Raw genomic sequence first — 14,542 nt, 5'->3', positions numbered from 1 at the left:
GTGTGTGTGTGTGTGTGTGTGTGTGCGTGCGTGCGTGCGTGCGTGCGTGCGTGCGTGCGTGCGTGCGTGTGTGGTAGTAAACATTCACTTTCACTTCTCTACACTATGTGGAGGCTATATCAGACTATATCGGGTGTTTAATCATGTTCAATCCAGTAATACTGTACACATTAAATGCACTTAGATCACTACGTTTTGTCTCAGTTTGGTTCAATACCATATCAAAGTATACCGCATGGATCTAGCCTTTTTCATGTTCATGTGAATCTAATGTTATTGAGGCTGTTTCACTAACAGGCGAGTCAGGAGCGGAGCCAGAGGGGGGGCCGGGTGGCACTGGCCGCCCCTGGAACCTGATTGGCCACCCTAGGTGCCACCCTAGTTGATTGACAGTTCACTGCATGTTTTGTTGAAAGCGCGATTTATGCACTCGCACTCGCAGACTCTCGGTCTGGACAATCTCGTGCCGCCACCCCAAATAGAAGACTGGCCCGAGCTGGCCCCCCAAGGACGTCCTGGCTACGCCCCTGGCGAGATTCATCCACTTTATGAAACGAATCAGACCATTGTTACATTCTACTAGGCTGCTGCATACCTCATACAGAAAATCCACATTCACCCAGGTGAAGTCATCATGTGGTCTGGAATGAGTGGAACCGGCTCCAGAAACACTGATGAGTCAGTCTGATCTGATCAGGGGTCAGCCTTTAGAGCCCTGGCCGTTTGGTCGTTTGGATGGTAGAAGGTTGTTTGGTTTGCGGCTGGGAGGTCAAATGGGTTTGTCTCAAAGAAACACACACACACACACACACACACACACACACACACACACACACACACACTCACTCACTCACTCACTCACTCACTCACTCACTCACTCACTCACTCACTCACTCACTCACTCACTCACTCACAGCCACAGAAAATGTATGTTTGGTACATGGGCCTCTTAACTTTAATTCTTAAATTCTTCCGTTTTTACCTGATCTAATCTGGCAACACAGGAAGTGGAAGTTATTTGAATCAGCATGTGAATGTAGCTGCATTCTAACAGCTTCCAGCGGCGTGTTGCCCAACGGCTCCTTATCAAGTGAAACTGTGTTTATGGAGGAGGCGGAGCCTGGATCAACCTGACAACAGCCTACAAGAACGCCTCCTTCTGCACACACACACATACACTCCTGAATCACTGGTAACTTCTACACACTGAACCTGAACCAGCTGGCAACTTATACCCACTGACTCCTGAACCAGCTCCACTGGTAACTTCTACAAGCTCCACTGGTAAGCGTTGAGAGATGGTTATAGTTATGTTATGTTCAGTGTGTTATGGTTATAGTTTTGTTATAGGTCTAGCAGGCTGCTTCCATCAGAGTGGACCTGCAGTCCATCTCTTTGATACTTAGCAGGCTCGTGCTCTCTGGGTTGTGAACCCAGACTATCCTTCGGTGTTCGGGGCTGTGAACCCAGAAGCTTCAGGCTGGGACCCCCTAACCTCTATCCGACTATCCGGCAGTGCTTGCAGTCCGTTGAGGTGAACCTCTGCTTTGTGAATCTGTGTCCTCAGGTCAAGGATGAAGATCTGTGCTCTGCTGCTTCTGTCTGTCGTGGGCATCTCAGAGCAATGGAAGGTAAACACAAGGTTCAGAATACATCTAGACACTCATTATAGTCTATGTGTGGGGGTCCAGAATACATCTCTACACTGATTCTATTGTAAGTGTTGGGGTTCAGAATACATCTAGACACTTATTATAGCATATGTGTGGGGTGTGGGGCTGGATTGACACCTGTCCACCACTAATCACTATTGATGAGTTGTTAAATGGTTCAAGTTTGGTAAAGTAATTTAAGTGTTGAATCAAAGGTGTGATTAAGCTAATAGGTGGATGATACGAGTGTGAGAGGAAGATTGTAAAAGCCTTTCTTTAGTGTGAACTTTGAACTTTGGTTTGTTTTCTACAGCCCAGCAGGACGCTCGTCTCACAAGGTGACGGCTACTGGTTACCGTGCACACATCATTCATCACCATCGATAATCACTATCCAACATTCCCATGCAGAGTTGCTAATATCCTGTGTGTGTGCGTGTGTGTTTGTGTTTGTCTGTGTGTGTGTGTGTGCATGTGCGTGTGTGCATGTGTGACCTCAGGGACAGACTGTTCTCAGATCAGGAGTCTGTCCCAGGCTGCAGCCAGCGGTGTGTATGTGATCCAGCCCCCAGGGGTGAAGAAGCCTTTCCAGGTGAGAAGTGAACCCATGATGTCATCATTAAGGGTCAAAGATAGCTGCAAAGTGTCCTAACCAATCAGCTACCAGGGCCCCTGTCCTGACAAATCAGCTCCCAGTAGGACGCCTGTCCTCCCCAGCTGACTCCTCCCCCAGTCAGCTGTCTCCTCCCCTCCTGACCCCGCCCCTTCCTGTGCAGGTGTACTGTGAGATGTTGGCGGACGGGGGCTGGACGGTGTTCCAGAGACGAACCGGCAGCACTCTGTCCTTCAACAGGAAATGGGCGGCGTACCGGAATGGCTTCGGACAAGCAGGAAGTGAGTGGGAGGGGCCTGTTCACTTCGGGAACGGTTTCAGAAGCTCCTAGCGACTCTGAGCAAACATCTAGCAGCTTCCAGTTTGAGTTCATCTGGGAGTCACGGTGTTACGTCACGTAACGGCTCACCCATGACGAGGGTTGGTGATTGTGGGGTTAGACATTCCTGGGAGGAACCAAGGGGATAGGAGCTGAGGGGATAGGAGTCGAGGTGATAGGAACCCAGGTGATAGGAATTAGGAACCTAGGTGATAAGAGCTGAGGTGATAGGAGCCGAGGCGTTAGGAGACGAGGTGATAGGAGCCAAGGGGATTGGAACCGAGGAGATAGGAACCCAGGTGATAGGAATTAGGAACCCAGGTGATAGGAGCCGAGGTGATAGGGACCGAGGTGATAGGGACAGAGGTGATAGGAGCCGAGGTGATAGGGACCGAGGTGATAGGGACCGAGGTGATAGGAGCCCAGGTGATAGGAAGCAAGGTGCTAGGAGGCGTGCTAGCATGCTGTGTTGCTGTGCTCAGAGGACCAGTGGCTGGGCCTGGAGAGGGTCTCCTCCCTGACCAGGACCCCCGGGACCAGGTGGGTGCTGAGGGTGGACCTCTGGGACCACGAGGGAGGGACCGCCTACGCACAGTACAGTGACTTCCGGCTGGCCAATCAGGAGCAGGCGTACAAGCTGACAGTCGGACGTTACCAAGGGAACGCAGGTATGGCTCCGCCCACATCAACACGATCCAACCAATAGATGAGCCGGACACACGGTGGCTGAAACCAATGGAGATCCTATTGGCAGGGTTACACCAGGGCATTCTGCTACCACCCCCCCCCACACACACTGTTCTTAACAGTCCATTCTATATCCGTGTAGGGTTGGGTTCTATACCCGTGTTGGGTTAGGTTCTATACCCGTGTTGGGTTGGGTTCTATACCTGTGTAGGGTTGGGTTCTGTACCTGTGTAGGGTTGGGTTCTATACCCATGTAGGGGTTGGGTTCTATACCCATGAATGGGGTTTGGTTCTAAACCCATGTAGGGTTTGGTCCCATACCCGTGTCTTGCTGGTAACCCTCTCTGTTGCCTTCCAAAGGGGATGCGATCAAAGGCCAGTATGCGGGCATCCACCAGAACGGTTCTGGGTTCAGCACCATCGACCGGGACAACGACGGCTGCGACCCCTGCATCTTCGGGGACATCGCGGAGAACCAGTGCACGAGGTCACAGCAGGGGGGCTGGTGGTTCAGCCGCTGTGGCTCCGCCTCCCTCAACGGGGAGTGGCACCCCAGGGGCGACCACCTGGGCTGGCACTCGGGGCTCCACTGGCTCACCTGGAAGGGCCCGGCACCATACTCCGCCAGCGCCTCGCGCATGATGATAAGGTCCCTGCAGGGCCGGCGCTAGCCATTTGGGTGCCCTAAGCACAAATGCATTGTGGTGCCCCCCCGAAAATCATCAATCAAACATCAATTCAGTAATTGTCAGTACGTTTCTCTTTATTTCCAAAATAACTTCTCAACAGTTTTGCAAAATGTAATGTGCAAATAAAGAGAAATTAAAATCTTGATAAAAGACTACACTAATTTTGCATTAACAATAGCAGCAAACATTAACATAAGTCCTGAACTAGTAGTTGATGGTTGTTGGTCAGGGCTGGGTGCTGTTGCAGAGTCTGCAGAGATTGGTGGTTGATGATGTGTGCTTGAACTGCTGGTGGATAGTTGATCATCTAAATCTTCCTCCTGGTCTTGAGGAACTCCTTGCACATATCTAAGCATTGACCCTGCATTCAGAAATACAAGAAAAAATACTCAGGGATTGTACACTAAAATACAGTTTTGCACCTTGATTCAAAAACAATATTACATATTAATTACAGGTTTATGTAAGCCAATGTGTAAATCACTGATGCTTGACAACATTTTAAACTATTTTACCTTTAAGACAATGATTGATGGCTCACAATATTAAAAAAAAATCTACATAATTTGAAAACGTGAACGTGAGAATATGAATGTGAAGGGAGGGGATCTACATAACTAAGATTTCTTTATTTTCTTCTGCAGATGTTGCCCTGCAGATGCAAGGTTTCTCAGAATTCATGTTACCAGGAGCCATTCTCCATTCATCAGCTCATTACTTTAAAGTATCATTTGTAGCATTACTTTTTCCACTACAGTACACAATTGCATACTCGTTGGTTCACAGTACACATGCATAACGTCATAACGTAGGCTACATAACAAACGCCAAATAAACGTCCTGAAATGCAGTAGACCTATATAAGTAAACTTGGCTAATACTTGGCTGACGACTTCTGATGGCTAGAAGAATATAGGAGCTAACGTTAGTTTGTTGACGTTAACGGTAACGTTAACATTACCTGGCATGAGCATAGACATTCATACAAGTACTACATTACAGAATTAGCCATTTTTATTTAAAACATTGTCTTACCTGCCATCGACGTGCGTGCATCATCTCGCTGTCTCTTCTTTTTTCTCTTATCCGCCCCCGACTCTTGATGGCTTTTCGAGGCCATGTCCAAACACAGGTGTCTGCCAAACTTGAGGCTGATCTAATCGAACATACCACTGGGATGTGGGGGAGGGGGGCACCAAGGGGAGAGAGAGAGGGCCGCACAGGAGACGCATCTTTTTCTCGAGCAAATGTTACTTTTGTATTGCTATTAACACGTTTTACACATGTTCATTCTAAATATATCGCGTTATTATGATTATTATTATTATGATGATTTTTTACGAGACAGATTTTTTTGGTGCCCCCCCAGACACTTGGTGCCCTACGCGCAGTGCGTGTTCTGCGTGTGCGGAGCGCCGGTGCTGGGTCCCTGTAGAGGCGCGGTTCTCAAGTGGGGGTACTCTAAGTACTGATGACTTTTTATTTAAATTAAATTAAAAAGCTGACTCATTTTTTTTTTCATCCAGAGCAAGCTTCAATTCTGATTCTTCAAAGCTAGATGATAGAAATATAGAAAATGAACAAGTCGTTGAAATGTTAATCGGCAAACAAGGATAACGGAGAATCCATGAAAATGAAAGCACATCCAGAAACACCAAAATGTCGTTAGTTTCAGGAGGAATATGTTATAATGGCTTCTTTTGGGGGGAGAAATAAGCCATTAGCAGTTCCTGTAGGACCTGTTTAGTTCCTGCATTGCACTGGGACTCGCTATCTCCATGATCGCTACAGTCAATAAAACACTCTGCTTCACCAATCGTTTTATTCTTCATCAGACGCACACATTGCATTTATATATTCCTCATTCCTTCACCATCATAATGATATTGAGATGTTAAATCCATTTTTTCAATATGGTTTCCAATCAAGCCTGTTTTTAGAAAATATTTTACTAAAAAACAACATGTTTGACATGTTTATATAAAAAACCTGATTACAACAGCCCATTTTTCAGATGTCACATAAATATAGCTGAAAAACCCTTTAGATTCTAAAATCAACCAACCGACAAACAGAGACACATAATATTTAAGCAAAAGCTAATGAATGAAACATTGATTGCTGAAGCAGTTATTAAATATGCTGTAGGGGAGAGATTTGAGAGGCATAACTTGAGTGCATAGTTCCGCCTTCCCTGATTGGTTCGGGGAATCCAAATGACCTGTTAATCACAGGTGTGTGAACGCTTCTCATTGGTGGAGAAGGGGAGGGATGTTTTTTATCTATTTACTTCATTCAATTCAATTATCTTTTAAATCTTGCTCTATTTTGCTCTCTCTCATTACAACTCTCAATTCTTAATTTTTACAGCAGCTTAAAAAGTAGTTAAAGTTCAATCAGTTAATCAGTGAACAACATCAGGATTATTAAGTGTGCCTTGGTCGACTTCCTTTCTTGGGATGCAGAACTACCAGGCAGGGCGTGTAGTCAGCTATTAAAAGGATCAAATTATATGATAATTAATACCCTGACGATAAATGTGAAATGTAAATGACGATAAATGTGAAACGAGATTTCACACATTTTGATTCAAATATTGAATGACTCTATTTATATTACTCACCCTAGTGCCTGACTTTATTCATTGATATCTGGAAAGAAAACCAAAAAGCATTAAAGTATCTTAATGTGAAAGTGAATTCAAAAAGATTGATGAAAGTTGATGAGATTATAACGACAGAAGAGCAGAAACTGAACTCACCCCAGGCGTGGATTGTGGTCTTCCCCAAATGGGTGACCTGGCAGGCGTACCGGGCATCCTCCTGGGGTGTGAAGGACACCGTCTTGGTCAGGTGGTACTGCCACTTCTGCTCAAACATCAGGTCGCTCTGCACCCCCCCAGGGATCACAACCCCGTCCTTCAGAAGCTCTACATTCACTTCCGGCGGCTGGAACTTGTTCAGGTAGCAGATCAGGTTGTTGGCCTTCCCGATCTCTGCGGGCTGCCGACTGTACACCTGGACCGTGGGCGCAGCTGGAAGGAAGACTTTAGTTAGAGTTTATCCTTGCAATGCTATACTTTTAAAATGATTAATATGCTTACATAATTCCTTTTTATTGTCCATATTTAATGCTGGCTTCTAGATATTATCCTTGCACTGCTGTACATACTTATTTGCAATACCATCATGACGCACATTCTCCAAGATCACCTTAGCATATCTTTTATCGGCTATATTATCTATGAGGCTATTTTATTTTATTGTCTTGTCTTGTTTATGTTGTATGTGTATGCTGTGTGTGACGTGTTCAAGCTACTGTTACCTTGAATATCCCCTGGGGATCAATAAAGCATACATCTATCTAGTTCACTTTCTGAATTGTTATTGATGAAGAAACAATTTGATCCTTGGTGGTATTGTCGTTTCGCAAGGTATGACTCTGATGATGAGAGTGGTAAATGTTCAACACACGGTTTATTCAGAGACACAAGGTCAACGAGCTTGCGTTCTGGCGGTGGTTCAGGAAGCATCTCGAACACAAGAATCCAGTTTATATTTGAAGTGGGTGGAAAGGTAAATAAGCCACGCCTACAGGTTTTAATTACTATTGCGTATTCTAACTTATCTACAAACTCATAAAACCTCATAAGGTGTTGTCCACTATGTGGAGAAGAAATCAAAATGTCAAATCAAAATGAAGCATAGACTAAAATAATTTACATCATTATGCTGTCTTCTTTTGACTGTTTTACATTTTTAACCCATCCCTTAAGTCCTCATATCGATATCACAGGCCGTACACATAAAAAAAAACAATCGGCGAAATCCACTTATTACCACGTTATTCTTTACTTACTATTCGCCATCGACATCCAAACGAGTCCGTAGAGGACCGAGAACCGCAAAGCGTTCATCTTGACCCCCAAATCCCCCAGCTTGACAAACTTTCAAACACGGAAACAGTGTAAGTGTGTGTGTGTGTGTGTGTGTGTGTGTGTGTTTGTTGACCGCTCGAGACTAACCTACGCAGCTATCGTGAAACCGAAAGCTCTTCCTCAGGCCACGCCTCTGACATCAGAGTACCTTTTCCTTCAGCCAATGAGAACTCGAGACGAAGCGTCGCGGGGAAGAGTTGGTCGCGACTCGATCTATAAAGTGAGGGTTATTTTAATCTTTAACTTGTTCTTTAGAACATTACATTCACTTTGGCGACAACAAAGAGAAGGCCTACCTTAAATATTACACCGTTTAGATCAGTGATTATACTGTATGGACATTAAAACCATACAGTTCATCAGCAGTTATGTTAATAAACATGATAAACATGATACCATGTCAGGTGAACGGACAGCATTCCTGCCATATATATATATATTCATTCATATAATTCATTATATATATATATATAATGAATTACTATTTTTTTGTCATTATTATTATGATTATTATACTTCTTAAGCTTATGATCTGTATTTCCCTTCCCATGGCCGTCTGGTGAACCCCACCTCCAGGCCAGCCGGGGGTGCTGCTGCACCGAGCAGCCGGGTCCAGAAGAAGAGCCGCTCCGACGTATTCCTCAGTCGTCACCGCTTCCTCTACAGACGAAAACAAACAGAGCGCTGCCGTGGATTTGGTTCTAAACCGCAGAGATGAGCACCGAGAAATACCCGCGGTCCTCCATCGAGGATGACTTCAACTACGGCACCAACGTGGCCACGGCCAGCGTCCAGATCCGGATGGGTGAGAAACACGACGCCGATCACAGTAACGTCAGTGATGACGATGAGGGATGCTACTCATCTAACCACTTCCAACCTTCGTTCCCCTCCTCCTCCAGACTTCCTCCGGAAGGTGTACAGCATCCTCTCCCTCCAGATCATCCTGACCACGGCCACCGCCGCGCTCTTCATGTTCTGCGAGCCCATCAAGCAGTTCGTCCACTCGAGGTCAGCCCCGGGGGTCAGAGGAGATCATTTGGGGCTCCTAGGAGATGGTCTGGTCCTCCTAGGAGATTATCTGGTCCTCCTAGGAGATTCTCTGGTCCTCCTAGGAGATCCTCTGCTCCTCCTAGGAGATGGTCTGGTCCTCCTAGGAGATGTTCTGGTCCTCCTAGGAGATCCTCTGCTCCTCCTAGGAGATCATGTTGGTCCTGTTTGTACACCCAGACCTGGGAGTAGGTGTACCTTTCTGAACCAGCGTGTGTTATGAACTCTGTTCTATGCGATCCCAGGGAAACCAGTGCGGGCAGAATGCAATGGACGTAGATCGCCCTTTCCGGGTTTCGAACCCGGAAGTGACGCCGTCAATTATCATTAGTGTTTGGTCACGTGGGGGTTATATAGACATTCTTAAACAGATAGAAATAGTAGGATGCCGTTCTGTTTTTCAGGATGCTTCATACACATCAAGCAAACATTGTTAACCAAGGACAAGTCGTTTTATGACCAAATGATAAAAAACATTAAATAACTTTTAATATGGCTGAAATATAGCTACTATGAAATGACCAGAAAACAGCAGAGTAAAGACTTATACAATAGGTATGTGTGAGATAACATTGTCAAGGCATTGGAATGTTTGGCCGCCACTGATTAGCAACTGTTGTTCCTGTCTAACTGGTTTCTCTGGCCTCCCAGTCCTGCGGTGGTGCTGGTGTCAGCGCTGGGCTCGCTGGTGCTGCTGGTTGCGCTGGCGGTGTACAGACACAAGCATCCCCTCAACCTCTACCTGCTGCTGGCCTTCGTAAGTGTCCCTCTGGCCTTCCCTCCATGTCGCTCCACGCCCCTCACTAAACAGGCGCTGGAGGTTTGAACTAAGTTGTATCTGTTCACATGGGTATGCGTATTAGAAAAAATCAAGAAATGTAACACAGTACACTAGTGTACACTGTATAGTGTAGTGTCAACAAATGTGACACTTAACAGTGTACACTCGTGCACACTGTAGTGTTACATTCATTGACTCACATCTAACTCATGATTCTTTCTAATATGCATACCTGTAGGTATAACAAATATAACACTGTGCAGTGTACTACTACAGTGTACATTAGTGTACAGTGTGTGCGTACTGTTTGGTGGTTGATTGGGCCAGCTGTCTGTATCTTTTCCGATAACTGCATAGGAACATTCTGATCTTTACCGAAGAGCCTGACACGGGCTATTAACACAAGGAAGGGAAATTAAAGTCCAGTAAGGTCAAAGTCCAACTGTCTTATCGCACTGAGCAATACGTTGGAACTGATCTGCAGGACAAGGACATGATTCTAAAGTAACTCTTATTCTAAAGTGATTCTAAAATTACTTAAAGGTCCCATGACATGCCACCAGGTGTGGTGTGATTAGCCGTTACACGCCGTTTTGGAAATCTGCCCCTTGAGACATCACAGGTGGGCGTGTCCACCTAGATGTGTGACGGATAGATGAGCAACGTTTGCTACAGTCCACTGGGTAGGCTGATAGACTGCTCTATCCAGTACACATCTAGGTGGACACGCCCACTTTCTGCCCCTTATGATGTCATAAGGGGCAGATTTCCAAAACGGCTTGTAACGGCTAATCACACCACACCTGGTGGCATGTCATGGCACCTTTAAGATTTGAGGGAAGAGATGCTGGTCAATGATGAAACAAAATCCACTAAAGTCCCCAGCAGTGACCTTAAAATGCAATAATCTTAAACGTCTTAAAAACCTAGAGGGCACCACTGTGGCTGGTGAGGGTCTGTTGGACAGGTGGATTCCTATTTTGTCAACGTGAACTGTTTTTTAAAGCCGCTCGTGAACTCTGTTGTTTTCATGTCTTGCAGACTCTGCTGGAGGCGGTCTCCGTGGCAACAGCTGGTACGTGTCCTCATCTGAATAAAGTCCCCGTCTAGTGCGTGTAGCCCCTCTAACTGAACGGTGGATGCCTACTGAATCCTGTTTCTGACCCCCTGCAGTGAGCTTCTATGAGTATAGGATCGTGCTGCAGGCGTTCTTCCTCACCTGCGCCGTGTTCACCTGTCTCACGGCCTACACCTTCCAGTCCAAGAGGGACTTCAGCAAGCTGGGGGCCGGGTGAGTGGCTCTGACCTACTGTCTGAGGGAACAACCTGAACCGTACTACTGTAGTACGTGACCTACTGTAGTACGTGACCTACTGTCTGAGGGAACAACCTGAACCGTACTACTGTAGTACGTGACCTACTGTAGTACGTGACCTACTGTCTGAGGGAACAACCTGAACCGTACTACTGTAGTACGTGACCTACTGTAGTACATGACCTACTGTCTGAGGGAACAACCTGAACCGTACTACTGTAGTACATGACCTACTGTAGTACACGACCTACTGTCTGAGGGAACAACCTGAACCGTACTACTGTAGTACGTGACCTACTGTAGTACATGACCTACTGTCTGAGGGAACAACCTGAACCGTACTACTGTAGTACGTGACCTACTGTAGTACGTGACCTACTGTCTGAGGGAACAACCTGAACCGTACTACTGTAGTACATGACCTACTGTAGTACATGACCTACTGTCTGAGGGAACAACCTGAACCGTACTACTGTAGTACATGACCTACTGTAGTACATGACCTACTGTCTGAGGGAACACCAGGAACTTTTCTACTGCAGTACATGACCTACTACTACTACTGTAAGATACTACTGTACCACATGTACTGAACTACAATGTTTGTACGTACCATGTTAGTTGTAATTAGATCAGCAGAGAAAGGAAAAAAAATGATACTTACAAATAGTTGTATTTCAATTAGTTCATTCTCTAAACTAACCCTTAGTTAATCCTTTTTACCTCCCGGTATATCACCATGTATCTCTGTCCTTCATTATGTATCTCTGTCTGAGTGAATGAGTGAACAATGCTGTCCATCGCTGCCCCCTGCAGGCTGTTTGCTGCGCTGCTGATTCTGATCGTGGGCGGGTTTATGCGGGTGAGTGACAGGGTCTTTTGCCCCCTCAGTCCTTTGGATTAGAGCTAGACATCTGAAGATACCTAATATTCCAGCATTTAAGACATATCTTAATATTTAAAGCCTCGTGTTTGATGCTACAAAGTCACTGAGAACAGGATTATGGGTTCTCTCCAACAGATGTTCTTCAATAACGAGACGACAGAGCTGCTCTTTGCCTGCGCCGGAGCACTGGTCTTCTGCGGGTTCATCATCTATGACACGCACCTTCTGATGCACCAGCTGTCCCCTGAGGAGCACATCCTGGCCTCCATCAACCTGTATCTGGACATCATCAACCTCTTCATCCACCTGCTGCGCATCCTGGACTCCATGAAGAAGAACTGAGGGGCGTCGCCCGGCCGCCATCTTGGTACTGGAGTGCCCTCCCATTGGTCAATTCTAGAATCAGAACTCACTGTTGCTTTGTTGATTGGGCATCTTTATTATAAATATTCGTACATTTTTGGGCCCAAAAGTACCAAGATGGCTGCTTGGAACCTCAGGGTTCGCTAACCCTCACCCTAACCTACCAGTACCATAAGGCAGGTCACCGCTGGTGAATGTTCAACACTAACTGGTTACCTGCTGTCATGGTTCTGTGTGGACTGGTATTGTGTTGTAACTGGTATTTCTTTGGTGTGTTTTTGGTCATTAAGGGAAGTTGCTGCATGGTGAGCAGATTATGAAGGTTAAACTGGTTTTATGTTAGGAGTCATTTATTTATATATCTTACAGCACACATTGAATTACTTTGACCTTTGTATGATTATATAACAAGCTGTAATTCCCCAGGTACAACAACTTGTTAACAGACGATGTAAATGTAAATGTTTTGATTCCATTCCTGAGTGTAAAATATACTTATTAACAAACCACCAAACGGTTATCAGCATTATGAAAACATGTTTTGCCTTTCAATGATTTCTAATATGTCGTTGAATATCAGATATATTAACGTTATGTGCAATTGTATACTATAGAGTATAGTTCGGAAAAATAATTTATGTGAAATCTGTCAGATTAAATGAACGCTGGCAACAGAATTATAATAAATGATTTGAAATGACTTCAGGATACTGGGCTGATTACTAGTAATGTTCTGGGGAAGAGCTACTGGTGCTCTTAGTAACACTTAACATCATCGGTCCAGGATCCCTGGAGGGGGTCTGAGGAGGTCCAGGGAGTCTGGAGGAGGTCCAGGGTCTCTAGGGGGGGTCTGGAGGAGGTCCAGGGTCTCTAGATGGGGTCTGGAGGAGGTCCAGGGTCTCTAGAGGTCTGGAGGTCCAGGGTCTCTAGATGGGGTCTGGAAGAGGTCCAGGGTCTCTAGATGGGGTCTGGAGGAGGACCAGGGTCTCTAGATGGGGTCTGGAGGAGGTCCGGGGTCTCTAGAGGTCTGGAGGTCCTGGGTCTCTAGAGGGGGTGTGTGGAGGACATCAGGCCTGTATGATATCATAGCAAACGTTGCTCACCTCCTGCTGCGAGTCCTCCTCCTAGAACAGAAGATCTGTGGTCAGTCCACCAGGGGGAACATTCCTCTGAACCGCTGATCAGTATGAAAGGTTTACATCTGAAGCTCATCACATTCTGGGATGGACAGGAGGACGTCAGACCACATGACGGACGGCACTATAGGACACTTGTTGCAATACAAGAACCAATCAGCGCTCGACAGCTCAATCAACAGTAATCAAACGTACACTTAAAGCTGCACTATCGCACTTCTGTACTGCAGCTATTTACTCCATTGACTGAACTAGGTAGTTTCTCAAGAATTATATGTTATATTCTGGTCCTCTTTTGCAACGTGGGAAAATCTCAGCCTGAAAATGATACAGCTGTAACAGTGGCTATGACTCAGGCCACTAGAGGCCGCTAGCAGGAAAACTGAAACAGTGCAGCTTTAAAACCCCTTGAGGGAGTTCCAGACGTACGGCGGCACTGGGAGGCGACGGCTCCGTGGGGGGCGACGTGTCGAAGAGGGGGTTGATGATGTTGCGGTGGGGGGGCGGAGGGGCGGAGTCTTCCTCCCTCTCATCTTCGTCCTGTCACATGGAGAAGGCTTCATTCAAACCATCACTGCCAGTAAAACACACACTTAATAATAATAATACATTAGACTTATATAACGCTTTTCTAAATACTCTTTACAGAGACGCTTTACAGAGTGAACACAACATTAAATAATTTAATAAGAACATGTATATCAAGGAGTAAGGGGAGAAAAGAGAAGGAGTTTATTTGTTGAAAGCAGTCTTAAGAAGGTGGGTTTCTAGGTGCATGTATGGATCACAAGTTATGAAAGGAGGAAGGCGGGGCCCGACCTTGAAGTAGCTGAACTTGAAGGGCGCGGCTCTATGCGTGTGGAAGCGGTATCCCACCACGAGCACCACTGCCACCAGCGCCAGCAGCAGCACGAGTCCCACCCCCATCCCGGCCTTGTGTCCCACATGGAGCTGAGGAGCACACAGGGAATGAGACTCCACCACAAACCGTTTGGTGTGTGATACCGTGAGCGTTTAACCTCCAGGGAGGTCTTCTAAATGTTGCAGAACTATCCATTTCTTTGGAGCTGCTCTAAAGTCTCTTTAATTGTTCTGATGATTCTCAGCCGAGTGGT

At 46.0% G+C, this 14,542-nt stretch overlaps 4 protein-coding genes across 4 annotated transcripts in view; 2 read left to right on the top strand and 2 right to left on the bottom strand.

Moving 5' to 3' along the window:
- The first annotated feature begins 845 nt into the window (after nucleotides 1–845).
- Nucleotides 846–5,664, top strand: LOC311367977 (angiopoietin-4-like). Its single transcript, XM_084486848.1, has 7 exons — nucleotides 846–1,284; nucleotides 1,568–1,631; nucleotides 1,966–1,990; nucleotides 2,152–2,243; nucleotides 2,428–2,545; nucleotides 3,066–3,251; nucleotides 3,631–5,664. The coding sequence occupies exons 2-7, from the start codon at nucleotides 1,575–1,577 to the stop codon at nucleotides 3,939–3,941; spliced, it is 789 nt and encodes a 262-aa protein (XP_084342974.1). The 5' UTR covers nucleotides 846–1,284; nucleotides 1,568–1,574; the 3' UTR covers nucleotides 3,942–5,664.
- A 103-nt stretch (nucleotides 5,665–5,767) lies between these two features.
- LOC311367979 (beta-2-microglobulin-like) lies at nucleotides 5,768–7,965 on the bottom strand. The gene is made up of 4 exons (XM_084486850.1): nucleotides 7,818–7,965; nucleotides 6,721–6,993; nucleotides 6,583–6,610; nucleotides 5,768–6,450 (listed from the first exon to the last, which is right to left on the bottom strand). Exons 1-3 carry the CDS (start codon nucleotides 7,873–7,875, stop codon nucleotides 6,597–6,599), a joined length of 345 nt encoding a protein of 114 aa, XP_084342976.1. The 5' UTR covers nucleotides 7,876–7,965; the 3' UTR covers nucleotides 5,768–6,450; nucleotides 6,583–6,596.
- Nucleotides 7,966–8,518: 553 nt separating this feature from the next.
- Nucleotides 8,519–12,991, top strand: tmbim4 (transmembrane BAX inhibitor motif containing 4). Its single transcript, XM_084486849.1, has 7 exons — nucleotides 8,519–8,701; nucleotides 8,799–8,907; nucleotides 9,598–9,703; nucleotides 10,769–10,802; nucleotides 10,901–11,018; nucleotides 11,859–11,904; nucleotides 12,064–12,991. Exons 1-7 carry the CDS (start codon nucleotides 8,611–8,613, stop codon nucleotides 12,268–12,270), a joined length of 711 nt encoding a protein of 236 aa, XP_084342975.1. The 5' UTR covers nucleotides 8,519–8,610; the 3' UTR covers nucleotides 12,271–12,991.
- A 367-nt stretch (nucleotides 12,992–13,358) lies between these two features.
- Nucleotides 13,359–14,542, bottom strand: part of stab2 (stabilin 2) — a gene marked incomplete at both ends in the record, with an annotated part of 34,325 nt that continues 33,141 nt past the window's right edge. The window contains 3 exons of the mRNA XM_084486334.1: nucleotides 13,359–13,415; nucleotides 13,857–13,967; nucleotides 14,247–14,378. Coding sequence (XP_084342460.1) covers nucleotides 13,359–13,415; nucleotides 13,857–13,967; nucleotides 14,247–14,378 — 300 coding nt within the window. The remainder of the gene's footprint in view (nucleotides 13,416–13,856; nucleotides 13,968–14,246; nucleotides 14,379–14,542) is intronic.

The sequence above is a fragment of the Micromesistius poutassou genome, assembly GCF_964030765.1.
Source record: "Micromesistius poutassou genome assembly, chromosome: 22".
Lineage (NCBI taxonomy): Eukaryota > Metazoa > Chordata > Actinopteri > Gadiformes > Gadidae > Micromesistius > Micromesistius poutassou.
Note: the sequence above shows the minus strand (reverse complement) of the source record. Positions and strands in the feature narration are given on the sequence as shown.

What these genes read in the sequence shown, in the direction of transcription:
- LOC311367979 (XM_084486850.1), bottom strand. Translation starts at nt 7,875, where the DNA reads ATGAACGCTTTGCGGTTCTCGGTCCTCTACGGACTCGTTTGGATGTCG. An exon ending in TTGGATGTCGATGGCGAATA is followed by an intron (nt 6,994 to 7,817) that starts GTAAGTAAAGAA and finishes TCTTCCTTCCAG; the next exon opens with CTGCGCCCACGGTCCAGGTG.
- LOC311367977 (XM_084486848.1), top strand. Translation starts at nt 1,575, where the DNA reads ATGAAGATCTGTGCTCTGCTGCTTCTGTCTGTCGTGGGCATCTCAGAG. An exon ending in GCATCTCAGAGCAATGGAAG is followed by an intron (nt 1,632 to 1,965) that starts GTAAACACAAGG and finishes TGTTTTCTACAG; the next exon opens with CCCAGCAGGACGCTCGTCTC. An exon ending in CAGGACGCTCGTCTCACAAG is followed by an intron (nt 1,991 to 2,151) that starts GTGACGGCTACT and finishes GTGTGACCTCAG; the next exon opens with GGACAGACTGTTCTCAGATC.
- tmbim4 (XM_084486849.1), top strand. Translation starts at nt 8,611, where the DNA reads ATGAGCACCGAGAAATACCCGCGGTCCTCCATCGAGGATGACTTCAAC. An exon ending in CAGCGTCCAGATCCGGATGG is followed by an intron (nt 8,702 to 8,798) that starts GTGAGAAACACG and finishes CTCCTCCTCCAG; the next exon opens with ACTTCCTCCGGAAGGTGTAC. An exon ending in AAGCAGTTCGTCCACTCGAG is followed by an intron (nt 8,908 to 9,597) that starts GTCAGCCCCGGG and finishes CTGGCCTCCCAG; the next exon opens with TCCTGCGGTGGTGCTGGTGT.